The sequence below is a fragment of the Lepidochelys kempii genome, chromosome 25 (assembly GCF_965140265.1).
Source record: "Lepidochelys kempii isolate rLepKem1 chromosome 25, rLepKem1.hap2, whole genome shotgun sequence".
NCBI classification, from domain to species: domain Eukaryota; kingdom Metazoa; phylum Chordata; order Testudines; family Cheloniidae; genus Lepidochelys; species Lepidochelys kempii.
In genome coordinates, this window is record NC_133280.1 from 13,701,747 (window position 1) to 13,726,439 (window position 24,693).

At 42.6% G+C, this 24,693-nt stretch overlaps 1 protein-coding gene across 14 annotated transcripts in view; it reads left to right on the top strand.

Moving 5' to 3' along the window:
- GNG7 (G protein subunit gamma 7) overlaps positions 1–24,693 on the top strand; it is a 128,326-nt gene that overhangs the window by 97,218 nt on the left and 6,415 nt on the right. For 6 of the 14 annotated variants that reach the window (XM_073324372.1, XM_073324374.1, XM_073324378.1 and 3 more), the window contains 2 exons: positions 15,908–15,947; positions 20,754–20,872. In XM_073324372.1, coding sequence (XP_073180473.1) covers positions 20,792–20,872 — 81 coding nt within the window. In that variant the 5' untranslated portion in view covers positions 15,908–15,947; positions 20,754–20,791. Of the gene's footprint in view, positions 1–9,874; positions 9,964–15,907; positions 15,948–15,971; positions 16,031–20,753; positions 20,873–24,693 lie in introns of those variants that run through there. The other 8 variants (XM_073324382.1, XM_073324379.1, XM_073324375.1 and 5 more) reach the window with 4 other exon arrangements.

A 24,693-nucleotide genomic window follows, 5' to 3' on the forward strand; every position in this document is an offset into this window, starting at 1 on the left:
ATCCTGACTATACCTCCTTCCAAAATCCAGATCCTTCAATTTCTTGAAATCAAAGACTTTTAGCACAGGTTAGGTATTTAGTAGTCTAGCCTAAATTATGTAGTGGAGCATTTATAATATAACTAGCTCTTACACCGTGGACTAATATTAAAAACCCTGTGGGGTAGCTTCAGATCTTTAGAAAAACAATCAAATTTATCTACTCAGATGAGGGAGCTGTGTTGGCTGGTTTCAGGAAGGGAGTAGATATGATGTTAACCACTCTGATTGTTCACTTCATCCGATGAAGTGAGCTGTAGCTCACGAAAGCTTATGCTCAAATAAATTTGTAAGTCTCTATGGTGCCACAAATCCTCCTTTTTCTTTTTGTGAATATAGACGAACACGGCTGCTACTCTGAAACCTGTCACTCTAATTGTGTGGCTTTCATGCATGGGAGGACTTGTAGGTATCTGGGAGGTGGCTGAAATAGGCAGCCCATGTTGAACATGCATGCAAAACGGAAGCCAGCAGTTGCTTCTGTTCTTGCATTTACGTGATTAGTTACAAAAGAGCTCCTGGGTGGTGAAACCAGGTAGTGACTTGTGCACGTATTCAGCTTCATGCTTTTGCTGCTCCTGCTGATTTTAATATATATATATATATTGGATAGACGTATAACTGCTGTAACACCTAAGTACCTGGTGGCACGGAGTTCAATAGTACAAACGTTATGATTGTGTGAAAATGCATTGTCACCAGAAGTCCCCACCTACCTGACACCAAGGGCTTTTTAATGACAAAATGAAAAGGGAGGGAGTGTTACTTTTAACGCCAGGCCTATCTGCAGTAGTATATGTGCATTAATCTTACTCTTTTCTGTGGAATCTTCAAGTTTACCATGTAATTTTGCAAATAATCATATTCTAGTACAATTCCAAATCTGTATTTTTTTTAATTCTTGTTTCAGAGTAGCAGCCGTGTTAGTCTGTATCCCCAAAAAGAAAAGGAGTCCTCCTTTTAATTCTTGTGTCTTAAGTGCCCTGATGCTGTCTTACAGAATTTCATATTCTTGCTAGCAAGTAACATCTTCTTTAATGGAAAGGAAATGGAGCTATAGACCTCTTAAGATGTAATGTCCTCCCAGAATCCTTTGCCAGTCTCTTGAACTGCTCCAGTTTCTAAACATTTATGCAAGTAATGGATCTTATAGATGGGGCAGTTGCTATTGATCCACATGGGCTTTTTCCATATATTATCACTTAAATTGATGCTAATGTGTAAATTAGTGCCCTGAAAGAGGAAAAAATCCACTGGATAGCTTAAAAGGAACTCCATGGAGCTGAAGCTAGAGAATAGGTCTGATTTGTGTAATTGTATTCCCCTCCCCATCTTGTAAATGTGCTAATCCCCCTTTTCTCCATGGGCAGTGTTGCCAGGAACAGAGCTTATACTGCTTCCCAGAAGAGGAGAGAAACACATGTTTTTGGGTAAATATTCTAGTGACCTTGCATAATGGCACTCAGTCCTGTATTTTTAGCATGACCTCACCTGTGCTTACTGGCTGATTAAATCAGGCAATGAGCATTCATTTCAGTCAGTAGCTACATTGAGATCTCTGATGTCAGCAGTAGACTAGCCTCTGATCTCTCATGTCAGACTGGGGTAGTGCCATTCGAACACTTTGGGCTTTATCTGTAAACGCCAATGCCCATCTGTACACCTTTCAACAGTCTTGTATCAATTAACGCTCCCTTTCCCTCAACACAGAAGCTCTTGTTTACATCAGAGAAAACTGCTTGGCGTTTTTACAGGGGTTGCACAGTTGTGACTTGGCAACCATGTTAGTACACACTTTCACTGCAAAGATGGGTCTACAAGCTCCTCTCCTGCTAGCCGCATGTTTACTGGGGAAGTGTATCAAATAGTCAGTTTGCTGTCTGCCCCTTATTCACTGAAGTCCTTGACTCCTCAGTTCAGAATTGCAAGCCCTTATTTGCTTTCTAGAATAACAGGAAATGATATTTTTCCAGCTTGCTATATGTGAAGTCACATATCTTCAGCATATTGACTAAATCCTTAGAAAGCTATTTTTTCATCCTATCTATCCTAAAAGTCACTTGCTTATTTTATTTTGCTGATCTACTAATCGAAATCATAACTAAACCCAAAAAATCAAACTCAAAGCAACAAAATAAATGATGTCTGAAATTCACTAGTGTCTGGATCTGGGGGACCATGATGGAAAGCAAATACCAAAGGCAGGGGTCCTCAAACTATAGTCCGGGTTCTAGCCTCTATTTTAATCCAAGAACTGTGCATCAGACCATATACCCATCAACCCCAAAAGGAAAAGTGATAGCCAGCCTCAGATACTCAGTTATTGCTTGGATTCCACTCATCTTGAAACTCTTTTTGGTCAGGGGTGTAAAAAAACACACCCCTGACTGACATACTTTTTACCAGCAAAAGTGCTGGTGTGGACAGTGCTATGTCAGCAGGAGATCTCTCTCCTGCCAGCAAAGAGCAGCTACACAGGAGACCTTACAGGGGCACAGCAGAGTCTAAATTCAATAGCCGAGCCACAGGAGATCTTACAGGGGCTCTGCTATTGAATTTAGGCCCTGCTGTGCCCCTGTAAGGTCTCCTGTGTAGCTGCTCTTAATTGCGAGTCCTAAATTGCAAGCCCTCTGGGATGGGATTCTCTAGGACAGTGGTTCTCAAACTTTGGTATTGGTGACCCCTTTCACAAAGCAAGCCTCTCAGTGCGACCCCCCCTTATAAATGAAAAACACATTTTAATATATTTAACACCATTATAAATGCTGGAGGAAAAGCAGGGTTTGGGGTGGAGGCTGACAGCTCGTGACCCCCCCCCCCATGTAATAACCTCATGACCCCATGAGGGGTCCCGACCCTCAGTTTGAGAACCTGTGCTCTAGGAGGTGTTCAGTGCCATGGAGCCCTAACCCTAGATGAAAAGGAGGACTTGTGGCACCTTAGAGACTAACCAATTTATTTGAAGAGCTGTAGTTCATGAAACTTATGCTCAAATAAATTGGTTAGTCTCTAAGGTGCCACAAGTCCTCCTTTTCTTTCTGCAGATACAGACTAACCCGGCTGCTACTCTGAAACCTCACCCTAGATGAAACACTTGGTTAGAATATAAAATATTTGCTATTAGGAAAATAGACTAGGTTAATTTCACTTGCTGGTCCTCATGCATGAGCACTGTGCTGCAGCGTTTGGGCTGTAAACGCTGCGGGGAAATGTTTAAGCCCAAACCAAAATGCAGGCACGTCTCTTGCGTTTGTTAAATCCTCTTAAACAAAAGTGAAATGGGGGTGAGGTGGGGCTTATCTTTACCTGACGCTGTCCCTTTAAGTCTGTGTGCCCCAACCCGAAATATGGCTCTGTCTGCAGAGATTCTTGCAGTGCTCTCACCGTGTATTGTTTGTCACACCATAGAAATTTGGAGGTTTAAAAAAAATTACAGCACTCAGGAAAAATTTCAATAGCTCATTCAGCTGCTGAGCTACTGATGCAGGAAGTGTAAAAGAAAAATGGAGCCTGCTTTGTTCTCCCGAGACAAGAAGTAAAAGCCATCAGCCAACAGCCACTCTCTGTTCCAAAAAAGCATGAGGTCATTGTTAAAAGAAATAACCACCAAATGAGTGTACACTCAGTTACCAGTCTCCGTCCCCCTCCTCCTTTCCTGAAGCACCAGCCTTGCTTTGGGTTAAGACTGGTGCTAAGAATCAGTTCAGTAACATGTGCATTACCTCATGTCAAGTCCCGCTCTGCTTCTCTAGTTGCTGCCAGTGCACTCCTGGCTGTCATCCAGGAGCAGTGTGGGAAGAGCACTTTTTTCCTCCAGGGTCAGTGCAGGTCAGTGATCTACAAGCAAGGATTTTCTTTGGAGACCTGTCCTCACTTTTAAAAAAAAAAAAACATGTTAGGAGACACTGTGATTTAAAAATAGTTTTAACATGTATAAGAAAAGCAGATTGAATCCCTATTGTTATTAGAGAGACGAGGTAGGTGAGGTAATACCTTTTACTGAACCAACTTCTGTTGGTGAGAGAGACAAGCTTTCAAGCTACATAGAGCTCTTCCTCAGGTCAGGCAAGACCTGAGTAAGAGAGTCACAGCTAAAGACAAGTTCAAACAGATCGTTTAGCATAAGAAGTTAGCACATATTCTAAGTTTCAGAGTAACAGCCGTGTTAGTCTGTCTTTGCAAAAAGAAAAGGAGGACTTGTGGCACCTTAGAGACTAACCAATTTATTTGAGCATGAGCTTTCATGAGCTACAGCATCGGATGACGTGAGCTGTAGCTCACGAAAGCTCATGCTCAAATAAATTGGTTAGTCTCTAAGGTGCCACAAGTCCTCCTTTTCTTTTTGCACATATTCTAAGGGACCATTTAGGGTGAAGTGGTTTGTTAACACCTCTGTAGTCCTAGGACAAAAGGGGGGTTAGTGGGTTATAGATGGTTGTAATAAGACATAAATCCAGTGTCTTTCTTAAGACCATGATTTTTAGTGTCTAGCAAAGTTATGAATTTAAGCTTCCAGGCTCATCTTTTGAAAGTGTTTCAGAGTAGCAGCCATGTTAGTCTGTATTCGCAAAAAGAAAAGGAGGACTTGTGACACTTTAGAGACTAACAAATTTATTTGAGCATAAGCTTTCGTGAGCTACAGCTCACTTCGCCGGATGCATACTTTCCACAGTATGCATCTGATGAAGTGAGCTGTAGCTCACGAAAGCTAATGCTCAAATAAATTGGTTCGTTTCTAAGGTGCCACAAGTACTCCTTTCCTTTTGAAAGTGTTGCGCAGGTTTTCTTTGAGGATGGGTAGGTCAGATACAGAGTGATAGCTTTGTGAAAAGTGCTCACCCACAGGTGATACGGTGTTTGTCTTTTATCATCTTCCTGTGTTAGGATTATTCTAGAGAGCGTTGTGATTGTCTGGTTTCACCCACATAATTGTTGGGGCAGTTAGTGCACTGTATGAGGTACGCCACATGTTGACAGGCATGTGTAGGACCCATGGATCTTGAAAGGAATGCTGATCATTGTAGCAGTGGAGATATGTCCGCAGGTTTTGCATCTGTTCTGGCGGGGTCTGGTGCTGCTATGAGTTGGTGTGTCCTGGTCTGTGGGGAGCTTGTTTCTGATGATGAGGTTGGGGGGTTATTTGAAGCCCAGAAGAGGGGATTCAGGAAAGATTTTGTTCAGGATGGGGTCCCCATCGAGTATGGATTGTAATTGTTTGATACCCTGTATGGGTTCCAGTGTAGGGTGGTAAATGACAACTAGGGGTGAAGGCGGTTTTGAGTGTGTTAAGGTGTATATCCGAGACCTTCTCCTCAGAGCATATTCTGTGGTATCATGTGTGGCTGTAGATAAGATTTCTTGGTGTGTTTGTGGCGGTTACTGGATCTATGAAGGTAGGTGTGGTGATCAGTGGGTTTCTTGTGTATATAGTTGTCTGTAGTGTTCCATTGCTGAAGCTGATCATGATGTCCAGGAAGTTGATGCTGGTGTGGGAGTGTTCTAGAGAGAGTTTAATGGACAGGTGGTGGTAGTTGAAGTTGTGGTGAAAATCTATGAGAGTTTAACACCTGTGAAGAGGATGTATCTCAGATATATAATTGGTTTTGTGGTGCATTTGGCGAGAAATTCCTATTCAAGGTGGCCCAGGAAGAGGCTGGTATATTGGGGAACCATCCTAGTGCCGGTGGCTGTTCCCATGGTTTGGACAAAGTGTTTTGTTGTTGAATTTAAAATGGTTATGGGCAAGGATGAAATGGATGAGTTTGGCAGTGTGTTTGGGGTAGATATCTGAGGGCTGTCCATTGTCTTGTAAATATTTGAGGCAGGTAGCTATGCTGTCACTCTGAGTGGTGGTGGTGTATAGGGAAGGATTGGTGGATAACCTACTGCTTTGGCCATCTTTCAAGAGATGCAGGACACAGTATCTACACTGTTAGTCTCCAAGGTGCCACAAGTACTCCTTGTTCTAGTATCTACACTGAACTACAGGAACTTCAGAATCCAGGGATTCAGTATGCTCTTCCTGAACCACAGATCTGTGGATTGTTTTGTTTTTGTCTGGAAGGAGCGTTGTGTTCACTCTATGTGCTACCCTTCTCCTAGCTTGAATTGTAGGTAGGAGTAATGTGCTCTAAACAATGTTCTGAGGAAGCCATTCCTAGATGTGAGAGGATTTTCAAATTCCCCAGAGTAGTCCCAGCAAGCAGCAATCAGGGCCAGACTTTCAAGTGCCCCATATCCTCAACTATGGGGCAGATTTTCCAGAGTTAAACTCCTGTTTGGCCCTTAATAAGGGTCAAATTTTCAAGAGCTCAACTAATCTATCCACTTATATTTGTATCTAAATGGAAGCTGAGCTCTTGAAAATCTGGCCCTGGTTGTGGGGGCTCTGCTATTGAAAAGCTTGGCCCTAAGAATGTGTTAAGAAGGTAAAAGTGGGTGGGTGTATGTACATACTGTAGCATTATTTGATGGTGCCTCATCTCAGACTTGTTCTGAGCTATAAAACTGGCCTGTCCCCTCTATTGAACACTGCAAAATTAAGATGTTTTAAAATGAGAATTAGTCTTTTCAGGGTGTTAATCCTAACTAGCCATTGAGTCAGGCTTCCCCATCCTAGCTTTTAAACTACATGCTTCCCTATAGTCTTGATGCCTTTTTAGCTTGTGCCCTTTGTATCTGCAATTAGAATGTGAGAGGGGAAAGGGAGGGAACAAGGCTGAATTTGCAGGTACCCTTTTTCTGTAATTCCCTGATGGTTGTCCCCTGCTGGGCACAAATGAAGTATAGAACCTACTTCAGACTGCCAGACAAGATTGCTTTTATAGTGTAGTGCTGATGATGAAAGCAGTGCTAGGTCATTGATGCAGAAAGATGTTCACATGGGGGACTGGCTTTTATGTCTGAGTGTGTGAGTGTGCACACTTCTACACAGCTCCACAACTTGCGAATAGTGTCTTACCTGTACTAAACAGGTTTCAGAGTAGCAGCCGTGTTAGTCTGTATTCGCAAAAAGAAAAGGAGGACTTGTGGCACCTTAGAGACTAACCAATTTATTTGAGCATAAGGTTTCGTGAGCTACAGCTCACTTCATCGGATGCATTATGCTCAAATAAATTGGTTAGTCTCTAAGGTGCCACAAGTCCTCCTTTTCTTCGTACTAAAGAGTTTTCCTGTCCTGAGGTGGAATTACACTCTGCTGTAATACTTACATGCAGCCCCTGGCTTACAAATTGCAGTAAATTAGAGGCAGTAGCCAAAGGAGATCCTGAAGGAGCGATATGTTCTTCTCTCTCAAACCTCTTTCTCTAGACATCTACTTCATAAATAGACTCCCCAGGGTGCAAATGCTGAGCTTATGCCCTGGCCAGTTCCATCAGCTCTTGATGGTAGGATGTGTGGGAGACAGTTCAGTCAGTTTCAGAGATTTGGGATGTGAAACCAAAGCAAAGCTTCCTCAGCATCACAAAGTGCATTCTTGAGATGCTTTTCATGTAGCATGTTGAACTCCGTGACATCCAGAAACATCTATCAGAATTAAGTTATTTTTATTTAATATTTAAAAAAAACAAAACCCCAACATAGCTTCAGCAGTTAACTCAGATGTTAACTTGTTTATGTAGCCAGCTAGGAGTGGCTACTTCCCAGCTATGAGAAGTATGGGAAGAATTCTGAAACCAGAGGGATCAATGCATATTTATTTCCTACTGTAATACTTCCTGTCCTTAAGCTTGAGAGCACCCTGTGGGTGGGAGGGTGGAGGTGGCACTGATTGCATAGAAGAGAAAGGGATTTGTTGTTGAGCATTCCATTTTATACAAGGTAAATGATTAAACTGCTTTGAATGTCACCTCATACCTTGCAGACAAAAACATGTCAGGACAAGTCAGGTTTCTCTGTAGTTTTTCCGTGTATGCTTCTGAGTGTTGCAGCTTCATCCTCTTAATTTGGATGCTGTATATTAAACACTGCACTACATCAAGAGAACGCCAGGAGGATTGGCAGGAGGATCATGCATCACTTTGCATGCTCTTGATGTTGGGGGAAGAATGGAAAAACTAGACTCCAAGATATGCAGAAAAATTTGCCACTTAACGCATTTGCCACCACAGTGATGTTACAGTACTGAACAGAGAACTGAACTCAGGTCTCTTGCTCCTGAGCTAATTTTGAAGACTATATTCAGACAGGCAGGGTGTTTTGATGGAAAGGAGTCGGGGGTATGAAAGTGGGCAAATAATCCTTAAAAGCCAAATTAAGATGGAGTCCGAGGGTGTTTTTTTGAACCTTGTTTTCCACTCCAGTACTCTAATGTACTGAGTCACGATTTCTCACAGCTGAATGCAATAATCACTGGTATCCCTGCATTGTTTGTGACTCAGCAAAGCAATCATTCTGCTATAAACTCTGAAATCATTAGAATTGTAAACTACCTTGGGCATGAAAAATTGCTTTGGGAATAGGGAAACTGTAGTGAGAAACTCAGAGGATTCTCTATAGTTCATGGGAATAACAAACCAAACAAATTTGAAATGATCCCAGGCTTTGGGGACTCTTGTTTTTTCATGACTAAATATCATTTTTCAGATGTTTGTTGCATTGCAACTTATGGATCACAAATCAACATGTATGTTGGTGTGTAAGCAGTAATAAACATTGTGCTAAGCATTTGATCAGAACTTAAACTCTGAACAAACTGTTAGGTTTTTGAACCCTTTAAAGGGAATTTATGTATTTTAAATAGAGAAACCTGCTTTTAGATCAGCCTTATTTTGAGCCTTTACTTTGTTTGATTTATTGATGGAACTTGATTTTCTGTCACAATTACATGGGAACGTTTCTGCAAGGATTTCTCCAGCTAACTGCTAGCCAGTCATTAGATCAAAAGAACTGGTTTGTGGGGCAGTGGTGTCAGACTATCACATGCCTCTATACACCAATGAGATTGTTTTATATCCTGTGTGAGAGATGGGTTTCAAGTTAACTGATCTGCATATTTTGTTAATTGAAAACAGTGGATTCTGGCCTTCACACAACTCAATCTAGCTTTGCTGTTGGGACTTGCTCTTTGTTTTTCATATCAGTTTTGCTGTTATCTTTTGCCTGGAATTCATGCAACCCTCCCCATATCAAAATTCTTTCTGCTTGCCTGCTCTGTTCCTGCTTCTTATTTATTGCTGCTCTGTCCCTCACCCCCATTCTCAATTTACTGCCTGGTTGCTGCAAGACTGTACAGTCCTTCCTCACTGCTTTCAACACTTGTTTCCTTAAAGAGATTCCAAACATTGCCAGTTAGTACAATACCTGTGTTGTATTTGCGTACACATTCTTAATTTCGTTGATCGCCTTTTCTCCCAGCAGCTGCCTTCGTAGTATTTTGCTTGCATTCAGGAGTGTGCAGCAATGCTGTTCTTTCCACAGGTCTGTCCTGCTGCTGCTATGTGGGAAGTGTTATTACCTTGTTGCTGTAGCATGTGTCCTATGCTTACATCACCTCTTCAACATGGAGTTTTCAATGACCGGGGTGATCATGACCTGTAGTTTGTTCCCTTTCTCACGTCTTCAGAGTGCTGTGCTGTTGGAGATAGGCAGAGAACTTCAAGGCTGCCTAACTTTCTGAAGCTTATGACTCTAATCATGCTGTAATTGCTCACATGACCACGTGAATATACATATAGGAGTGTTTTAACTTTGCATGTACTAATGCAACGTTTCTGAAACTCAGGCTGTTTTCCCTGCAGAAGCACTGTCTTCCGACTCCATCTCTCCCTTCTCTGACCCAGGACTCCAAAGAGTTAAAACCTGCCTAGGCAAAGGTGGAATGAGGCAAGAGATTTCTTTCCAATTGCATCGCTTTGCTGAGTCATGAATGGAAAGCAGTTTGCAGTGTTGTAGCCTTGTTGGTCCCAGGTTATCAAAAACAAGGTAGGTGAGGTCATATCTTCTATTGGTGCAATACTTACATTGTATTTACATACACGTTATTAATTGTATTGATTGCCATCTCTCTCAATGGCTGCCTTTTTAGTAGTAATAAGATATATTACCTCACCTACCTTGTGTGTGTCATATCCTGGGACCGACACAGCTACAGTGCTGCAAACATGAAAGATACTGAATTTTGCTGTTTAAAATGGAAACTTCACAACATGAAGAAGGAAGTCAGAGTAAACAGAAACATCTGCTTCCTGATGCAAGAAACAAAACATCATCCCCAGAGGACTTACCGTCTTTATCCCTCTGACCACTCGATATAACTTCAAATATGCTGAACAGCTCTGCAGGAGGACTTCAGAAAAACTGAGGAACCATCTCCTGCACCTTACATACTTCAGAAGGTACCCCTTCAAATAAGAAATCACCACATGCTCCCATACACGGGAAATCAGAAAACCTGATACAGAAGTTGGTCCAATAAAAGATATTCCCTCCTCTACCTTGTTTCTCAGCAAAAGCAGAACAGTCTATGGAATGTGAACAGTCTTCAGTTCTGTTCTGCCTTTGCAGAGTCATGAATAGAGATGACACAGAAAGGAAAGGTCTTCCTAGACAGAAGTCTAAATATTCTTTCGTGCCTCTATCTATATTCTTGTAATGTATCATCCCTGACTTACAGGTGAGGAACGTTGGGTGGGAGAATTATTTGCCCAAGGTCATACCACAAATCAGTGGCAGAGATCTGAGAACAGCCCAGGTGTCCTGACTGTTTTGTGTTCCCTTTATTCTCTTTAAAATTGTATTCCCAAGTACACAACACTTTAAAAATGTTCTCCTTGGGGAAAAAGAGGGAGGATCAGATGTGGCCTAAACCTCATTCCGATATGAACTATCTTAGGATCAAAAGTGCTTTGCTCAAACATACTTCCATAAGGTCTTCTTCCAAAGGATTTCACGCTGGGAGTTTACATATCCATTATAAATCTACGGATGACATCTTTAAAAGTTTATTTGGGCTTCTTAAAGGTCCTGAAACAGTAATCCAAGCCTTTCATGTGCTATGCAGCAAGCTGCTGGATCTTTTGTGTTCATGGTTTCCAGTTGCTAATGACGCGTTTAGTCAATTATTTACCAGGGTAACGGAAATCTTTTTTTCAATACTTGTCTGGCAAAGCAGTCCTGGAATGTGACTGGTATTATAGCTTGGCTACCTGAAACATTCCAGCAATCTCAATTTGAGAGGCAATTTAACTATCCTCCACCTTTTCAAAGAAACTAATTGAGATGTTCTTAAAGCCTGGGAACACACTGCTACCATGCAGCTCAGACTGGAAGTATGCATGACCAGATCTGTAGTTATAGCAGCCTTTTTAGCTTGCTTAACAAGAGGGGACTGCTATCGGTGGGTGCAATGTGTGTGTTGAATGGGGTGCATGTTGGGGCAATGGAAGAGCAGCACATATGCATTGTAATAATCTGAGTTGCATAACTGCTTTATGCTCCAGTAGCTGAGGGATTTTGTATTTGGCTAAATCTCCAATGTAAGTCTACCTGATGTGGAAATAAATACTAGCTTTCTCATTGAATTGTTTACAATGCTGTACTAGAAATTGGGCTTGGAAGCCATGCAGTGCAGCTGAGGAAATGCACCCAGCTGCAGTGCTTGTTTCTTAGGCCGCCTGTTTTCCCTCCAAAGCTGCTTTTTCGTTTAACTTCCAGTGCTGCTGCTGCTTCTCCAGCAGCTGTAGTTGTTCCTGCAGAGGAGCCCAGGTGAGCAGCTGCTGGCTGACTGACCATAGAGTCTGGAAGCAAATGACGAATGTCTAAGCAGTTATTTCTTCCCTACACTTAGAATGAATCAGCAGTAAGAAATCATTGGCCTTCTCTACAGCACCTTTTCTCCATAGCGCTGAGGACTTTACGGAGGTGGGTTAATATGACTTTATCATCCTAGTGCATTAAAAAAATTTAACTAACCCTCAATATCCCTATGAGATGGGCAGGTATTTCCATTTCCACTTTATAGATGAAGAAACAGGCCTGAGCAGGTTAAGTGACTTGCCTGTGGTCCCACCAAGTTCTTTCTAATCGTAGAGGAGAGTCCATACAAGCTCCCCGCCCCAGCAGCTACGCTATTTGGTAACGTTGGCTGGTGGGAGTGCTACTGTCAACTGGGGCTGCTGGCCTTCTAACAACTGTCCTCTAACCCTCCCCAGAGCAGGTCTAGACAACATGCTGACTGCCAGCACCTTGTCTATGCTCTCATCAGTGCCATGTCCAGTGGTAGCAATGATAGGAAATAAGAAAAATCGGTCTAGTGTACACAACCCCTAAATATCTTGATCTACAGCATAGCTCCCAGAGTTCCAGTTCTTCCATAGGCTGTGTTGAATTTTTGCATTTGTCAGCCTTTTCATGTAAAGCATCCTAGATTATAACAAGGCATGTAGTTCCCTTGACGAGAGAAGCAAGGTATTCAGTTTCATAACTCCATATCTTAACAATGGCTTGGTGCACCTGCACTGAAATGCCGTCCAGGCTTAGAATACCGGCTGGGTCTTTGAGATGAAGTTTCATCATCCTGTCCCCATGACTCCAATTGCTAGGTTAGAAATGAAAATGAAGTTAATTTAGAAGGAAGCTAAATGCAGGATAACTGATAATGGTCAGTGAAATTTAACTTTCCCTTTCATCTGGCTGTGAAAGTAAAATGTAGAGGGGCCTTTACTTCTCAAGTGTACTTCAAATGTACCTTCTTGAGTGAACCAGAACATATTGAGCTTTCAGGTGAGGCTGATCTGAACATTTTATTCAGATACAGTACAGGTATTAAGTGCACTTGGAAACGTTCGATGCATGTTGTGCACGAAGGCCAGAGGTAGCATCTGAAGTAGTTTTATATAGTAGAAATATTCAGTGGTTACTCTTTTGAGGGATGGGGAGGAGACTCTGATGGTAGAAATGTGTATTTTTAAAACAAAAAGAATCTAGGCTTTGAAGAATTACACAATTAACACTCAAAGGCATGAACAATGCCTGTCTCCCTTTGTTATGCATGTCAGAGCTCCAGTTGGTGTGTTTGTTCCAAGTAGTGATGTCAAACCCCAGAAACTGGCAAAAGTTAACAGAAATTAGGATGGCACATAGCTTCAAAAAGTCCCTTTGCATACTCGTATTAAGGAAACCTAGCTGGGTTTCTACAAACTGGAGCCCGTGCTCATAAAATGGGAGTTGCGGGCTCTTGACCCTTTGCAGAGTTGGGTCCTAAATGTTCTGCACTGATCTGATGAGAATTACAAAGCAACTCTTTGGTCAGATTATCTGTAGATAATCCCAAGTGAAACTAGGATTTTTCACCCATGGTCCTACTAGATATAATAACTATCTACACCTTCTTTGTTAATACATGACCGCAGTGCATTAACAGATACGGGGGGCATCAGTCTGGGGGGTTCAAAGCTCAGTCACTGCACTGTCAACCTGTGGTGATGAGTTTAGTGCAACTCTGTTGTAAACGTGTGAAAACTTCAGTTTACTAAGGTCCAAAACTCAAGCTAAACCAAACATAGTTTTGTATGTAAAGGTGGTCTGTATGGCGGTGATGGGGGAGGGGAACAATTATTTGAATGCCCTCTATAAAAACTATGGGCCAGTCTTGCACCCTTATCTACCTGATATTCCCATTGTGCATACACAGTTCCTGCAGACTTCAATGATTTCAGGATCAGGCTTTAATGACTGTAGAACACAGAGACTGTGTTCTTTCACTTTTCATGCCATGTTCCTAGCCAGAAGTAGCCACTCTGTTCTCCAGAAAACAAAAGATAAAGGGACAGATTCAAGTGACAAAATCATAGTTGAAGCCCATTTTCTACCTAATTTTAAAACAGTATTCAAGCTACAGAAGAACATCACAACTTTTAAAAATCTAACTTGTTTTTCACTATGCATGTGGCTTACACGTGTGTGTTCGTTCTCAGCTTGGACAGTCAAACTAGCTGAGTCACTTTCTGGTTCTCATGCAGTAGCTCAGCACTGTAGTGTTTGGGTTGCAAATGCTGCTCGGGAAAGGTAGTTCTTACTATTCCTACTTGGTGAATGTCACCAACGTTTTTTATGTTTACAGCACCTCCATTTCGGATGGAGCTTCATATGACGTGTCCAACTACTATAAGAACTGCTCTGTAACAAGGCAAAGGTTTTATCTCCTTTACTGTGCAACTGTAAGCTCCCATACCCTTATGCGTGGACATATTTCCTTCACTACTATCATTTGACAAGACAGGCTGCTTCTCAGTCTGTTTAAACAATACAACAATCATAAGTACCTGGAATACTCTTTGAAGCTACTAAAGTAATCAGACTGGTCCTTGGCATTTTGTGGGTAGGTTTTCTTCCTTAGACAAGTGCTAGCTTTCTCAAGAGACCATTATTTTGACTTAAGAGCGCTGCTTGACTTGCACACCTTGTCAGTACAAAGAGCATCAAGATCTATTACACTAATTCACAATCTGTCCCACTGCATATTAGGCCTGGACTTCCTTGCTGTATATAAATTTCACTGTCATCTTGTCCAGACAGTTGTGAATCATTGATCTGCACTGTCAAGCAACTGCCACATTCCATTGCAGAGAATTTCAGTGGTAGATTGTAATCCCTATATATTAAGGCAGTGAACTGTACTCAGGACTGGGAACCAGGGAACGTCAGATTTCTAATCCATGCTCTGTCACTTTGTGTGTGACCTTGGACAAGTCCCTTTTCTGTACATCAGTTTCCCCATCTGAAACATGGGGCTATCATCTATTTGACCAAGACCTGAGCAACATTGGTCTGGTCTGGTGTAGTTGCTTTGCCAGCACTTCTCTGGGCCCCGCTAGTTTGTGCAGAATTTAAGCTTTCATTTAAAAAAACTTCCCAGCCTCTATGACCGTGAAGAAAACTCTCCAAATGTGACCTCATGCAATACTTATCATTTTGACTCTGCAGATGATAAAGCAAGACAATTAATCTCAGTTAACACTGAAGCCTCATTATGACAAATGTACAGTATCTATCAACTGTGCTACCTTGATCATTTTAGCAGAACCATTCAGCCATTCTGGAATTATTTTAGGTAGAGAAGTTGTCCCACTCCTCCCCCCCCCCCAGTTTGACTCTTGGACGACAGTCCTCTTATGAGGTCTAGTTGATATTTTCATAGCACTTTTTGTTTCCAAAGTACTCTAGTCATGGTAAGCGTTTATTTTATTATGCACTTTGGAAGCCTTTATGCTGAAAAGCTGTATAGAAATGTAGTTTTGATCTGTAAACATTTTATCACTGGTGGCATATAGTGCATCGTCTCTACTCTGACTTATGTTTCTTGCGCACTGAATTGTTGCTATTCGTGGTTATTGCTGTTGGAATCATGTTAGTTCTGTCATATACATTTCACAATACAAAGACACTGTACCCCCTCCCCCCAAAACAGAGCAGATTATATCTCAGCATCCTCCTTTCAGCCCTGAAGCTGCACAATCCCGGTTGAGATGGCAATTGTATCCCATTACAATAGGCAACTGGTTTCATTGCACGTAGAGAGCCATATGGATTTACTTTCATTCACAGGAATGCAGTTAGACTATGAAAAAACTGGTGAAGCAGAAAAGACGCAAAATAAAAAGGTGGTGTAAAGTGACTTGCAAAAATGATCTTTCTACCATGATAACTGTAAACCGGGCTTGTCATTTAAACATGGGTTAACTTGGTTCAAATGCCAGTCTGTTTCTGAGCTTGCATTCCTGGGTGTACCGAGGCAACGTGGACCGTTTCACAGCCCAGCCATAAGAACGCTGCAGGGTGCCATCACAGCGCAGAAATCTACAGGGTCCTTTTGTTGTATGCATTGTATTGATCTTCAAGATGCTTGATCTTTATTTTTCTTTTGCAGTGTTGTAGCTGTGTTGGTCCCAGGATACTAGAGTGACAAGGTGGGTGAAATAACGTCTTCTATTGAACCAATTTCTGTGGGTGAGAGAGACAAGCTTTCGAGCAACACAGAGCTCTTCTTCAGGTCTTTTATTTTTTCATGTCCTTTTCTAGTTATTATTTCAGTGTCTTTATTGCTTGAATAAGCAAAGCAAGGTTTACCATATTCATTAGGGTGTTCTCCATCTTTAGCAATTGTTCCTCTACTTGGGACTTACCAGAAGAACATTCCTAGGGAAATATGATCTTCAGCATCAGTTTCTCAACAGTGTTACAGTAATATAGTTCATGCCTAGCCTGCTGCCTTCTGGTGTTGAATAGTTTCAAAGATGGGTTTATATTGCTCTCCATTCTTTATTTTAAGGGAACCTTTAGGCTGCACTTTCTCAAACCATTAAATCGCAGAAGCATGCAGATGTTGGTATGGGCCAGTACTTCATGCACTTATCTAAGCAGAATATCCTTATGATTGTATTCCTTCCTCCCTTCTTGGTGTCTCATCTAAAACTTAGATTGGAAACTCTAGGGCAGGGCTGTTTTGCCTACCTCATCTTTTTGTTGCAATAAAACTAATAAACATACTAGCAATGGCTCTTAGTGGTGGTCTGCTTTGAAATTGGTAGGACGTGGAGTATGTTGCTCTCTAATGTTTGTTTGGTATGTCCTATTACTATACCCATCAGTTGGGGGAGTTTTTTGTCACAAAATAGTATAGTGCAGTGGAAGGAAATCTGCCTACCTTCAAAAGAATGAGTTATTTGTGGGCTTTTCCCAAATTAACCATTAGAGGGATTTCTTCTGCACTTCCTAAAGTGACTAAATGAAACATCACCTATGGGTTAAAAGTGAAGGACATACACTCATTAGTTCTGTGTTGCAAACTGTTGCTGGACAGTGTGTACCTGCAGATAGACCCTCTTAAGCCAGGGCGAGGGAGGAGTAAGGACTCTTACCCTTTGCAAAAGGTTTAGACTTTTGGCTTAAGAATTGTAAAGCTAGCATGAGAGGCAGATAACTGTGCGGTGCGGTGCATCTGTCCTTTGCTGTGTCAGATTTATGTCCCTCATCTGGAAACTAAGCTGAATGTTATGTAAATAAGCTCAAATTTGTGCATGATCTTGCACTTCTTAGTACAATGCACTGCTCAGGGTATTGCTATAATTTCATTAAACAGGCTTTGGCTGATTCACCAGTGGTGTTCCATAAACAGAAAGCTGTAAAGATACAAGCAGGTGACTTGTGCTATTGCAAACGTAAAAGGCATCTGATTGCTTGTATTTCCCCCCTCCAACTCTGTGATAAGTCCTATCCGGATGAACAATTAATATTTTAACAATGACTCTTTGGCTACTTTATTTGCAATAAGGTCTTGCCAGTTCTCTTCCCTGGTCCTAATACCACTGCATATGCTGTAGGAAGTACTCCGCTGTAGCTGCCTTTTTAATAATGGTCCTGCTGCCTAATAGGCTATTTCACCAGGCTATAACTTACTTTCTTTAGATATGTAAATGAGACATCACTGATCCAGACACACTGTTGGCTGCACTAAAACCAGCAAGGGGCAGGGGAAAACTAGCCTGCCTTTTGCACTGTTAATGCCACAGACACGTTGGCAGTCTACTAATTAATACCTAACTCTGGCTTAATTTCCTATAAGAGCTCAGTGCTAAATAAGTTTGCTTCCTATAAATGATACAAGGTTGCATCACAGGCCACTGGCATTCCTATTCTGAATTTGTCAGTATTTGTTAGGGAGACTAGCAGTTCTTGTGTAGCTCTTCACATGACAATAGCAAACTTTGTTCAAGGTAAGCTGCCCTTTGCAGCTACCAGCTTATGCTGGTACAATCTAGAAACGCTACTTTTTAAAGCAACTATTTTCAAAACTCTGTATGTGTGAGCGGGTGGTGGATCTGTGGTTGCTTTATCATGGGAAAAGATCAAATCTTGGAGCGTCCTACGCACGCGCTCTCCCTAGTCAGACTGGGTCTAGAAAAGTGCTGAGTCATAGAAGTTAAAGCTGTGCCAAGCACCCTTAGAGGCAATCTCAAGCAGGCAGATTGTACTGCGGGGAAGCAAAGGTTTTAAGATTGTGACATTTGGGTCTTGTGAGGGTAGTGTGCTGAGACAGCTGATTAAGATTTTTGTAGGATCCCACCCCTTTTTAATTCCAGATACCATTATGCTCTGATCTGCAGAGTTTTGAGTTTGGATTTGAGTAGTTGCAGGAGCTACCAGTTTGGGGCAAGACCTACTTTCTGTTGTAAACCACCTGGATTTTCTCTCTGTGGCTTTTTCTTTTCTTGAGAAACCAGAAATTCTCCATGAGCTGACTTGCCTCCACCAGCTTAAAAAAAAAAAAAAGCTTTGCCTGCCCTTTTAAAATGTTGTTGACTACAGATCCTCCAGTAACCGTATGTTAAGGGTTGGTACCTTGCCCTGATAATGATAACATGTTCCAGTGTATAGGGAAGGAAACTTCCAAATAAATTCCTCCCTACTGCGTTAGGGAGTAGTCTAATAATAGAATTAGTAATGTTGGCTGAAACACCATTTGTTTTTCTTCAGCGTTGGATGTTACAAAACAAAATTCATGAGTAGAATTTGTCATGGATCTAAAAGTTCAGTGTGGATTGCACAATTCTGCCAAACAAAACATGCCCAGAGCATGCCATTCTGGTCTAGAATACACCCTTTTAATGTCTATATTTAGACTGAGAGAGATATTTTTAAGCAGGACAGATGCCTGTTTTTCCCTCTTAAAAAGAGCACTTTAGTGTCTGCTTTGAAGCTGTCTGAGTTGGAAAAATTGTGGATTAAAGCTAGCACACCAGGATTCCCGTACGTGGCTGACTAGAGATCTGGGAGTGTGGTTCATCTCCAGCCTGGTGTTTGGTCTGATTTTAAGTTCAATTGCAATTATCGGGGGTTTGGCAATCGGCATGGGAGTTGCAAGAGAGGAGGCAGTGTTGACACCATCCTTCCCTCTTGTCTCAGTTCTCTACAGTTTCCTTCAGGTCATGGGTAAGTCACGGTCAGGAGATGCCCAGGAGGCTCTTTTGGATGACCCCTCTGTAATACAAATGTAGCAGCACCCTGTGGGACCGTTCAGTGGCTGGTATCAGGGAGCAGAATTTGCCAAATGGGTCAGGCTGAAACTGTAGCAGAGGGTAACACTACTGGATATCGCATACTGCGTCCATGAGCGTACACCAGGGGACTGCCAAGTTGCTCATCAGCAACAGACGTGGAAGGCAGTAGCAGAGGTTTATTTTAATTTGAATAAACCTGCTGATAAGTAGATCGCACCCAACATTGTTTTTGTTACTTTCTGGCCATTAAGAAGGGGTATTCAGTTACTCTGCTTTGATTGCCCTGAATTTTACTGGCCTCTGCTCTGCAAATTCATTCACGGGACGAATGTAGTAGTCCTGGACAGTGTTAAATTGTTGCCTCTGCTTTGCTGTGCAGCCCCTTGGAACCATGTTTGTTCTGAGCCAGGCTACAGCCTTCTTAAAATCCAAGGCGGTCACATGGTTGGAACCTTGTTTGTGTCTGCACTGCACAGCTAAACACTGTGAGCTGTGGTGGAGCCTCACCATGTCATAAGAGTCCCCCAGTGCATTTGACTTTCTGCAGCATTGATGGTACCCAGGTCTCAATCCCTTCTGCGCTGGACCCTCCATCCAGGGCAGCTGAGCAGGTCATACTTCAGAAAACGGATAATAATTTTGTTCATGTTGCTGTCTGTGACTCTGAACCATGCTGCCACCTTTTCTGAAACATGTCACCTCCACTGGCACTGTTCTTGTGCACTTGGCTTTCACGTGCACTCATGTCCTTATTTTGCAAGACCTCATCTGAGACACATGCTCTAAATATCCCTGTAATTGCCTTGCATCAGCTCATCTGACTGACTTCTCTGCTCCTTGTCTAGCACTGGCCTCCTTTCTGGTGTGAGAGCCTTTTCTTTTGTTGTTCCTGCAATCTGGAGGAACCTCCTTGGGTCTCCTCCGCTCCTTGACTATCCATCTAAATTCAGATCCCACTGGAGACTTCTCCCTTATGGAGCCATTTGAGCATCTTACTCTGCTTTTCAAAGACACCCATTTAAAAATTGCAGGGGGTGAGGTGGTGGTGGTGGTAATGTATGTTGTTTTGTATTGTGCTAGTGCCGAGGGGCCCTAATCATGGATCAGGGCCCCACTGTGTAAGGCACCATACACACTGAGCAGAGAAACAGTTACTTAGACTGGAAGCTCTGAGGCAGTGTGAGATGAGACAACTGGTAAATACAACAGACAGACAAGAGGAGTGGGAACCTCAGGAAACAATGAGACTCATCTAACTAAAAATGTTTCACCTAAGATAACAGAAAAATATTCCTGTTAATTTTTCAGTCTGTTTAATTTGTGCATCTGGCAGCACTTTCTCTATAGTCTTCTCACTTTCCTCTGTAGTTAGTAAGCTTCTCCCTTGCTGAAAAGACCCTTATAATATATAAATAGGAGCACAGGAATTACGTTTTGAATAAAAGGTATCGAAGAAAGGGAACTTGGGAAAAAATCAGAGCGTATTACATGGGATCTCTTCCAGAGTGATTATATGGGTGTCTTGTTGCACTTCTGAAGAATGACATCTTATGTGTTGCATTAGGGTCAGTGTGAAGAAGACAAGAAGTGGACAAGAAGGTGAAATTCTGCTGTTTTAGGACTCTCCCTGTCCAGCTTTCCGAGAGGATGTAGCGCAGAGTGAACCTTTCGATTCTTAAATCCACCCTTTCTCTCTCTCGTTTTGCTTTGTTGTAGCGTTCTCAAGTGCTGCGGGCTAGAACTGATGGCAGACAATGTCAACGACTAACAACATAGCACAGGCCCGGAAGTTGGTGGAGCAACTCCGTATCGAGGCTGGAATTGAGAGGATCAAGGTGAGAAGGGGATCAGGAGTAGCACGCACGAGTAACTTTTCTCTCCATGGTTATGAGGAGGGGAAGAGAGGGCCTCTATGTACAATGCTTGTTCACCTGTGCCGGAATGGGCTACGAAAACATAAATTAGGCCCTCTCCATGTTGCTATTGAATCATGGCCTTTTGCTATCAAGCTTCCTTTAACTCCTGTGGACAGACACTGTTTCGGAACGGCTGCATATTGCCCCTCTGGATAAAGTGCTGTATGCTTTATAGACTGCTCTGTTCATGCTTGTTTGGAAAAACGTTCAGTCACCTTTACAGTCATGCAGTGGGCAGAACCAGTTCTCTCAACTCTGCACTAAAAGTACCCTGTAGCAGAGGCACATGCTGCTGTAACCTCTCTAGTGGACTTGGGTTTTGCAGCACCTGTTAAGTGAATTTTGCTTCCTAATGAGTACCCCGCAAACCATCTCAACTTTTATTTCTCCCTACCCTGCCTGAACACCGTTCACAACCTCTGCAAAAGGGTCTCTGGTGTACTGCTGCTTCTCTGTCGTTGCTGTGTCTTAGAATACAAAATAAATGCAACATCTCTGTACACACACGCACGTTACGCTCTGATTTGAGGCATTTTATCCTGGCATTCTTGAAGAGTTTGTTTTGGGCACAGGGAATATGTCCTTTGCGCCCTCTTTCACGCCCACCATGCCTCCTGAAAATTGGAGAGTGGATCCTTAAGGATTTTACTCTGTTTTGGGATCCATGCTCCTCTCAGCCCTCCAGGAGGCTGCAGTATCTCCACTGAGCATGTGATTTCCAGTGGGCAGCTTTTGCTGAAGGGTACAGGTGCTAGTTTGTGCATTAGCATCTTGTACTAACTGGCCCCACTGGGCAGTCATTCTGTCTCGTTGCCTACAAACTCAGTCATCTCCTGTGACTTTCCTGACCTTTCCACCCCGAAGAACAAGACACGCAAGATCATTCTTAGAACCCTGGTCTTTTGTGCCCTGGAAGAACTGCACTTGGCCAGAAGGCCAGCATTGTTGCTCTAATCTGGAAAATGATTTGCTTTGTATGCACTGGTTTTTAGGGGCAGGAAGGTTGTAATGTTTCTGCTGTCGGTGGCTTGAAGTGAAGCTCCCTGGGAGCAGAGGGAAGGGGGTGGGTGGCTGGGTAACTGCAGAGAAGTGTTCATGAAAAATCACTTCCTGTCAGCAAGCAGAGCAAAAAAAGCCTTTACTGTGTCTTTCATCACCATCCAAAAACTAAAATATTGGTTAAATATACATTAATTCCTCCTGGTTTAAGATTTAAATGCTTCCTGGTTGAAGAATGTTTTCTTTGACTGTCAGGTTCAGCAACTCTTGCAGGGATAGATTCATCATCTTGAGCTTTTGATGGGCGGGGGGAGCTGCTACTGCTTTGGAATTTCTTTTTTAAATCCAGCCTGAGGTTTTGTAGCTGTTTTTAGGGGCACCACTTTCCAGACTACAGTGATGCACTGATCTGAGAGACCAGTTTGGGGAAGACTCAACAAATTACAGGTCTCCCTGGCACAGACATTGCTGAGTCTCCAAGTATTACTAAGCATCTCTAACTTTCAGATCCAAAACCATGTGTGGTGAAGAGCAAGAAGGGTGTGGGTATAGTTACCTATCTTTGTGCTTATTGTAGAGCCTTTGCTGGGGGAAAGAACAACAACGGCGGGACTGCAACATACCACTGTGTAACATGTATGGAGAAGATGTGCTGTCTAGGTCAGCTTTGGTTTGTTTGGTTTTTAAAGCCACGAGCCAAGCCTTGTCCAAGCAGTCGATCTGCTGGTCCTGTGAGATAGTGGGTCAGATGTCTCCCCCATGTCTTTTTTTTTTTTTTTCTTCTACATCCTCCGTTTTCTTCTCTGGATGTTTCACAGCTAAAATGAGTGAAATGTCTCTCTGCGTTGCAAATAAACGTGGGTGAACTCCTGTTTCTATTATGGGAGAAAAAGGTGGGCTTCCTAGAGGAGTGACTACTAAAACGTCAGCTGTGAAAATAAATGCAAATCCTATGCCAGTCCTCTGATGCTCCACTGCCAACGTTTTGTTGAACAAGTTGGGAGAGGAGAATGGCAGGATGGAGGATTAGGTACTCAGAGAATTGGGCAATGAATGACTTCAGCTGGACCTGACACTGCAAGTTTTATGCTCCACCAGTGCATCACAATGCTGATTGACTGCACACGTCTCTCCTGTTCATGAATAACTCACTGAGGCATCCAGCCTCAATAGTTTGCACACCTCTAGTACAGAATATCACACAGCATCATAGAACTGGAAGGGACCTCGAGAGGTCATCTAGTCCAGTCCCCTGTACTCGTGGCAGGACTAAGTATTATCCCCGTTGTCTCTCTTCCTCCTCCTTATTCAGTTCACTTAAACTGTTTATAGATCAGCTGAAAGGTTTAGGATCACTGCCAGGACTTTCAAGCCACCTACTGTCAGACTCCTGTCAAGATAATCTCTCTCCCCTCCGTTTGCTCTGGAATTAGGAGTCATTACTGTTCCTTAGGGCTTCATGTGTGAGTAGTTGGTTTCAGCTGGAGGTTTGACCTTATCACTGATTGCAGAAGAGAGTTACTGTCCCCTCCACATATTTGGTCAGGGTGGCTAGTGACAGTTGGTGTTAGAAACCTGCCATGACTCCTAGGGTTTCAGTACTTTTTGTATTATTGCACTAGTCTCTGAGACTCCAGCCAGAGCTGGGTACTGGCGCTGTGCAAATAAACAGTGATGGTCCCTGCCCTCAAGAGCTTATAGTAAGACAGAGGGCGGGAGAAAGTATAGCTGGAGAAGTGAGGCACAGATTCAGTGAGTTGCCCAAAGTCCCAGTCTGTGGCAGAGCCCGGAACTGAACCCAGATCTCCCGAATCCCAGCCCAGTGCCTCCAGCACCAGGCCAGCCTTCCTCTGGCTCTTTGTACACTGCGTTGTTGCTAGAAGGTTCAGAAACTGAAATGCACCAAATTGCTGAATCTTCCAATGTAAGCTCTCCTTCTGCAGGCTGTACTAGGATCCTGACTGCATCCTGGAGTGAGGGTATCGTGTAGGCTGTCTTCCTCCTCCTCATTATTTACTTTAATAGATCTCACTGGTAGGAGTAATTGACTGAAATCTTTTCTCAAGGGCAATAGTGGAAGCCCCTTTGCTTAGGTCAATTGTACATGGTGTGGACAAAGCACTAGAAAGCAAATTAAAGGACCATTCTGTGCTACCCAAGGGTGTGGAATGGAATTAAATTGAATAGGTCTCTTCATTCTTAAGTCTGTGATTGTAGGTAGGGTTTGCAGTGGCAGGATCTGATGCTGAAATAGAAACCTAGAATAAAACTATTAAATATGAATAATTCACATCTGGACCAGAAGAGACCTCCCTGTGATATGAGGATTCTGTATGTTGTGTGTTAGCCCTTATGTACAACCAGCTGTTAAATCAGTAGCAAAGGATACAGCGTTAAGTACAGTCTCCAAAGCTAGCAAAACCTCCCTGACTTAAACCTAACCTAACCATGTATCCCAGGCTTCTAATTACTAAAAGGTGCATCCAAGTTAGCCTCCCCTTCCATCTAGTGTCTTGGTTGGGTTGTTACTCTGGGTTCCAAGTTCTCAGAATAAATCTTTGAACTAAAATAAGCAGGACTCTAAGTTAACAGCTTCTAATGCTTTCAGTGCTGTGGTTTTCAAAACCTCCATTTTTAGCAGCAGAGAATCACCACTTCCAGACATGCATTCTCTCCTAAAGGTCTGAAAGATGACAGAAATTACTTATGGGGTGGGGGACTATAATTTTAAAAGTGCTCTC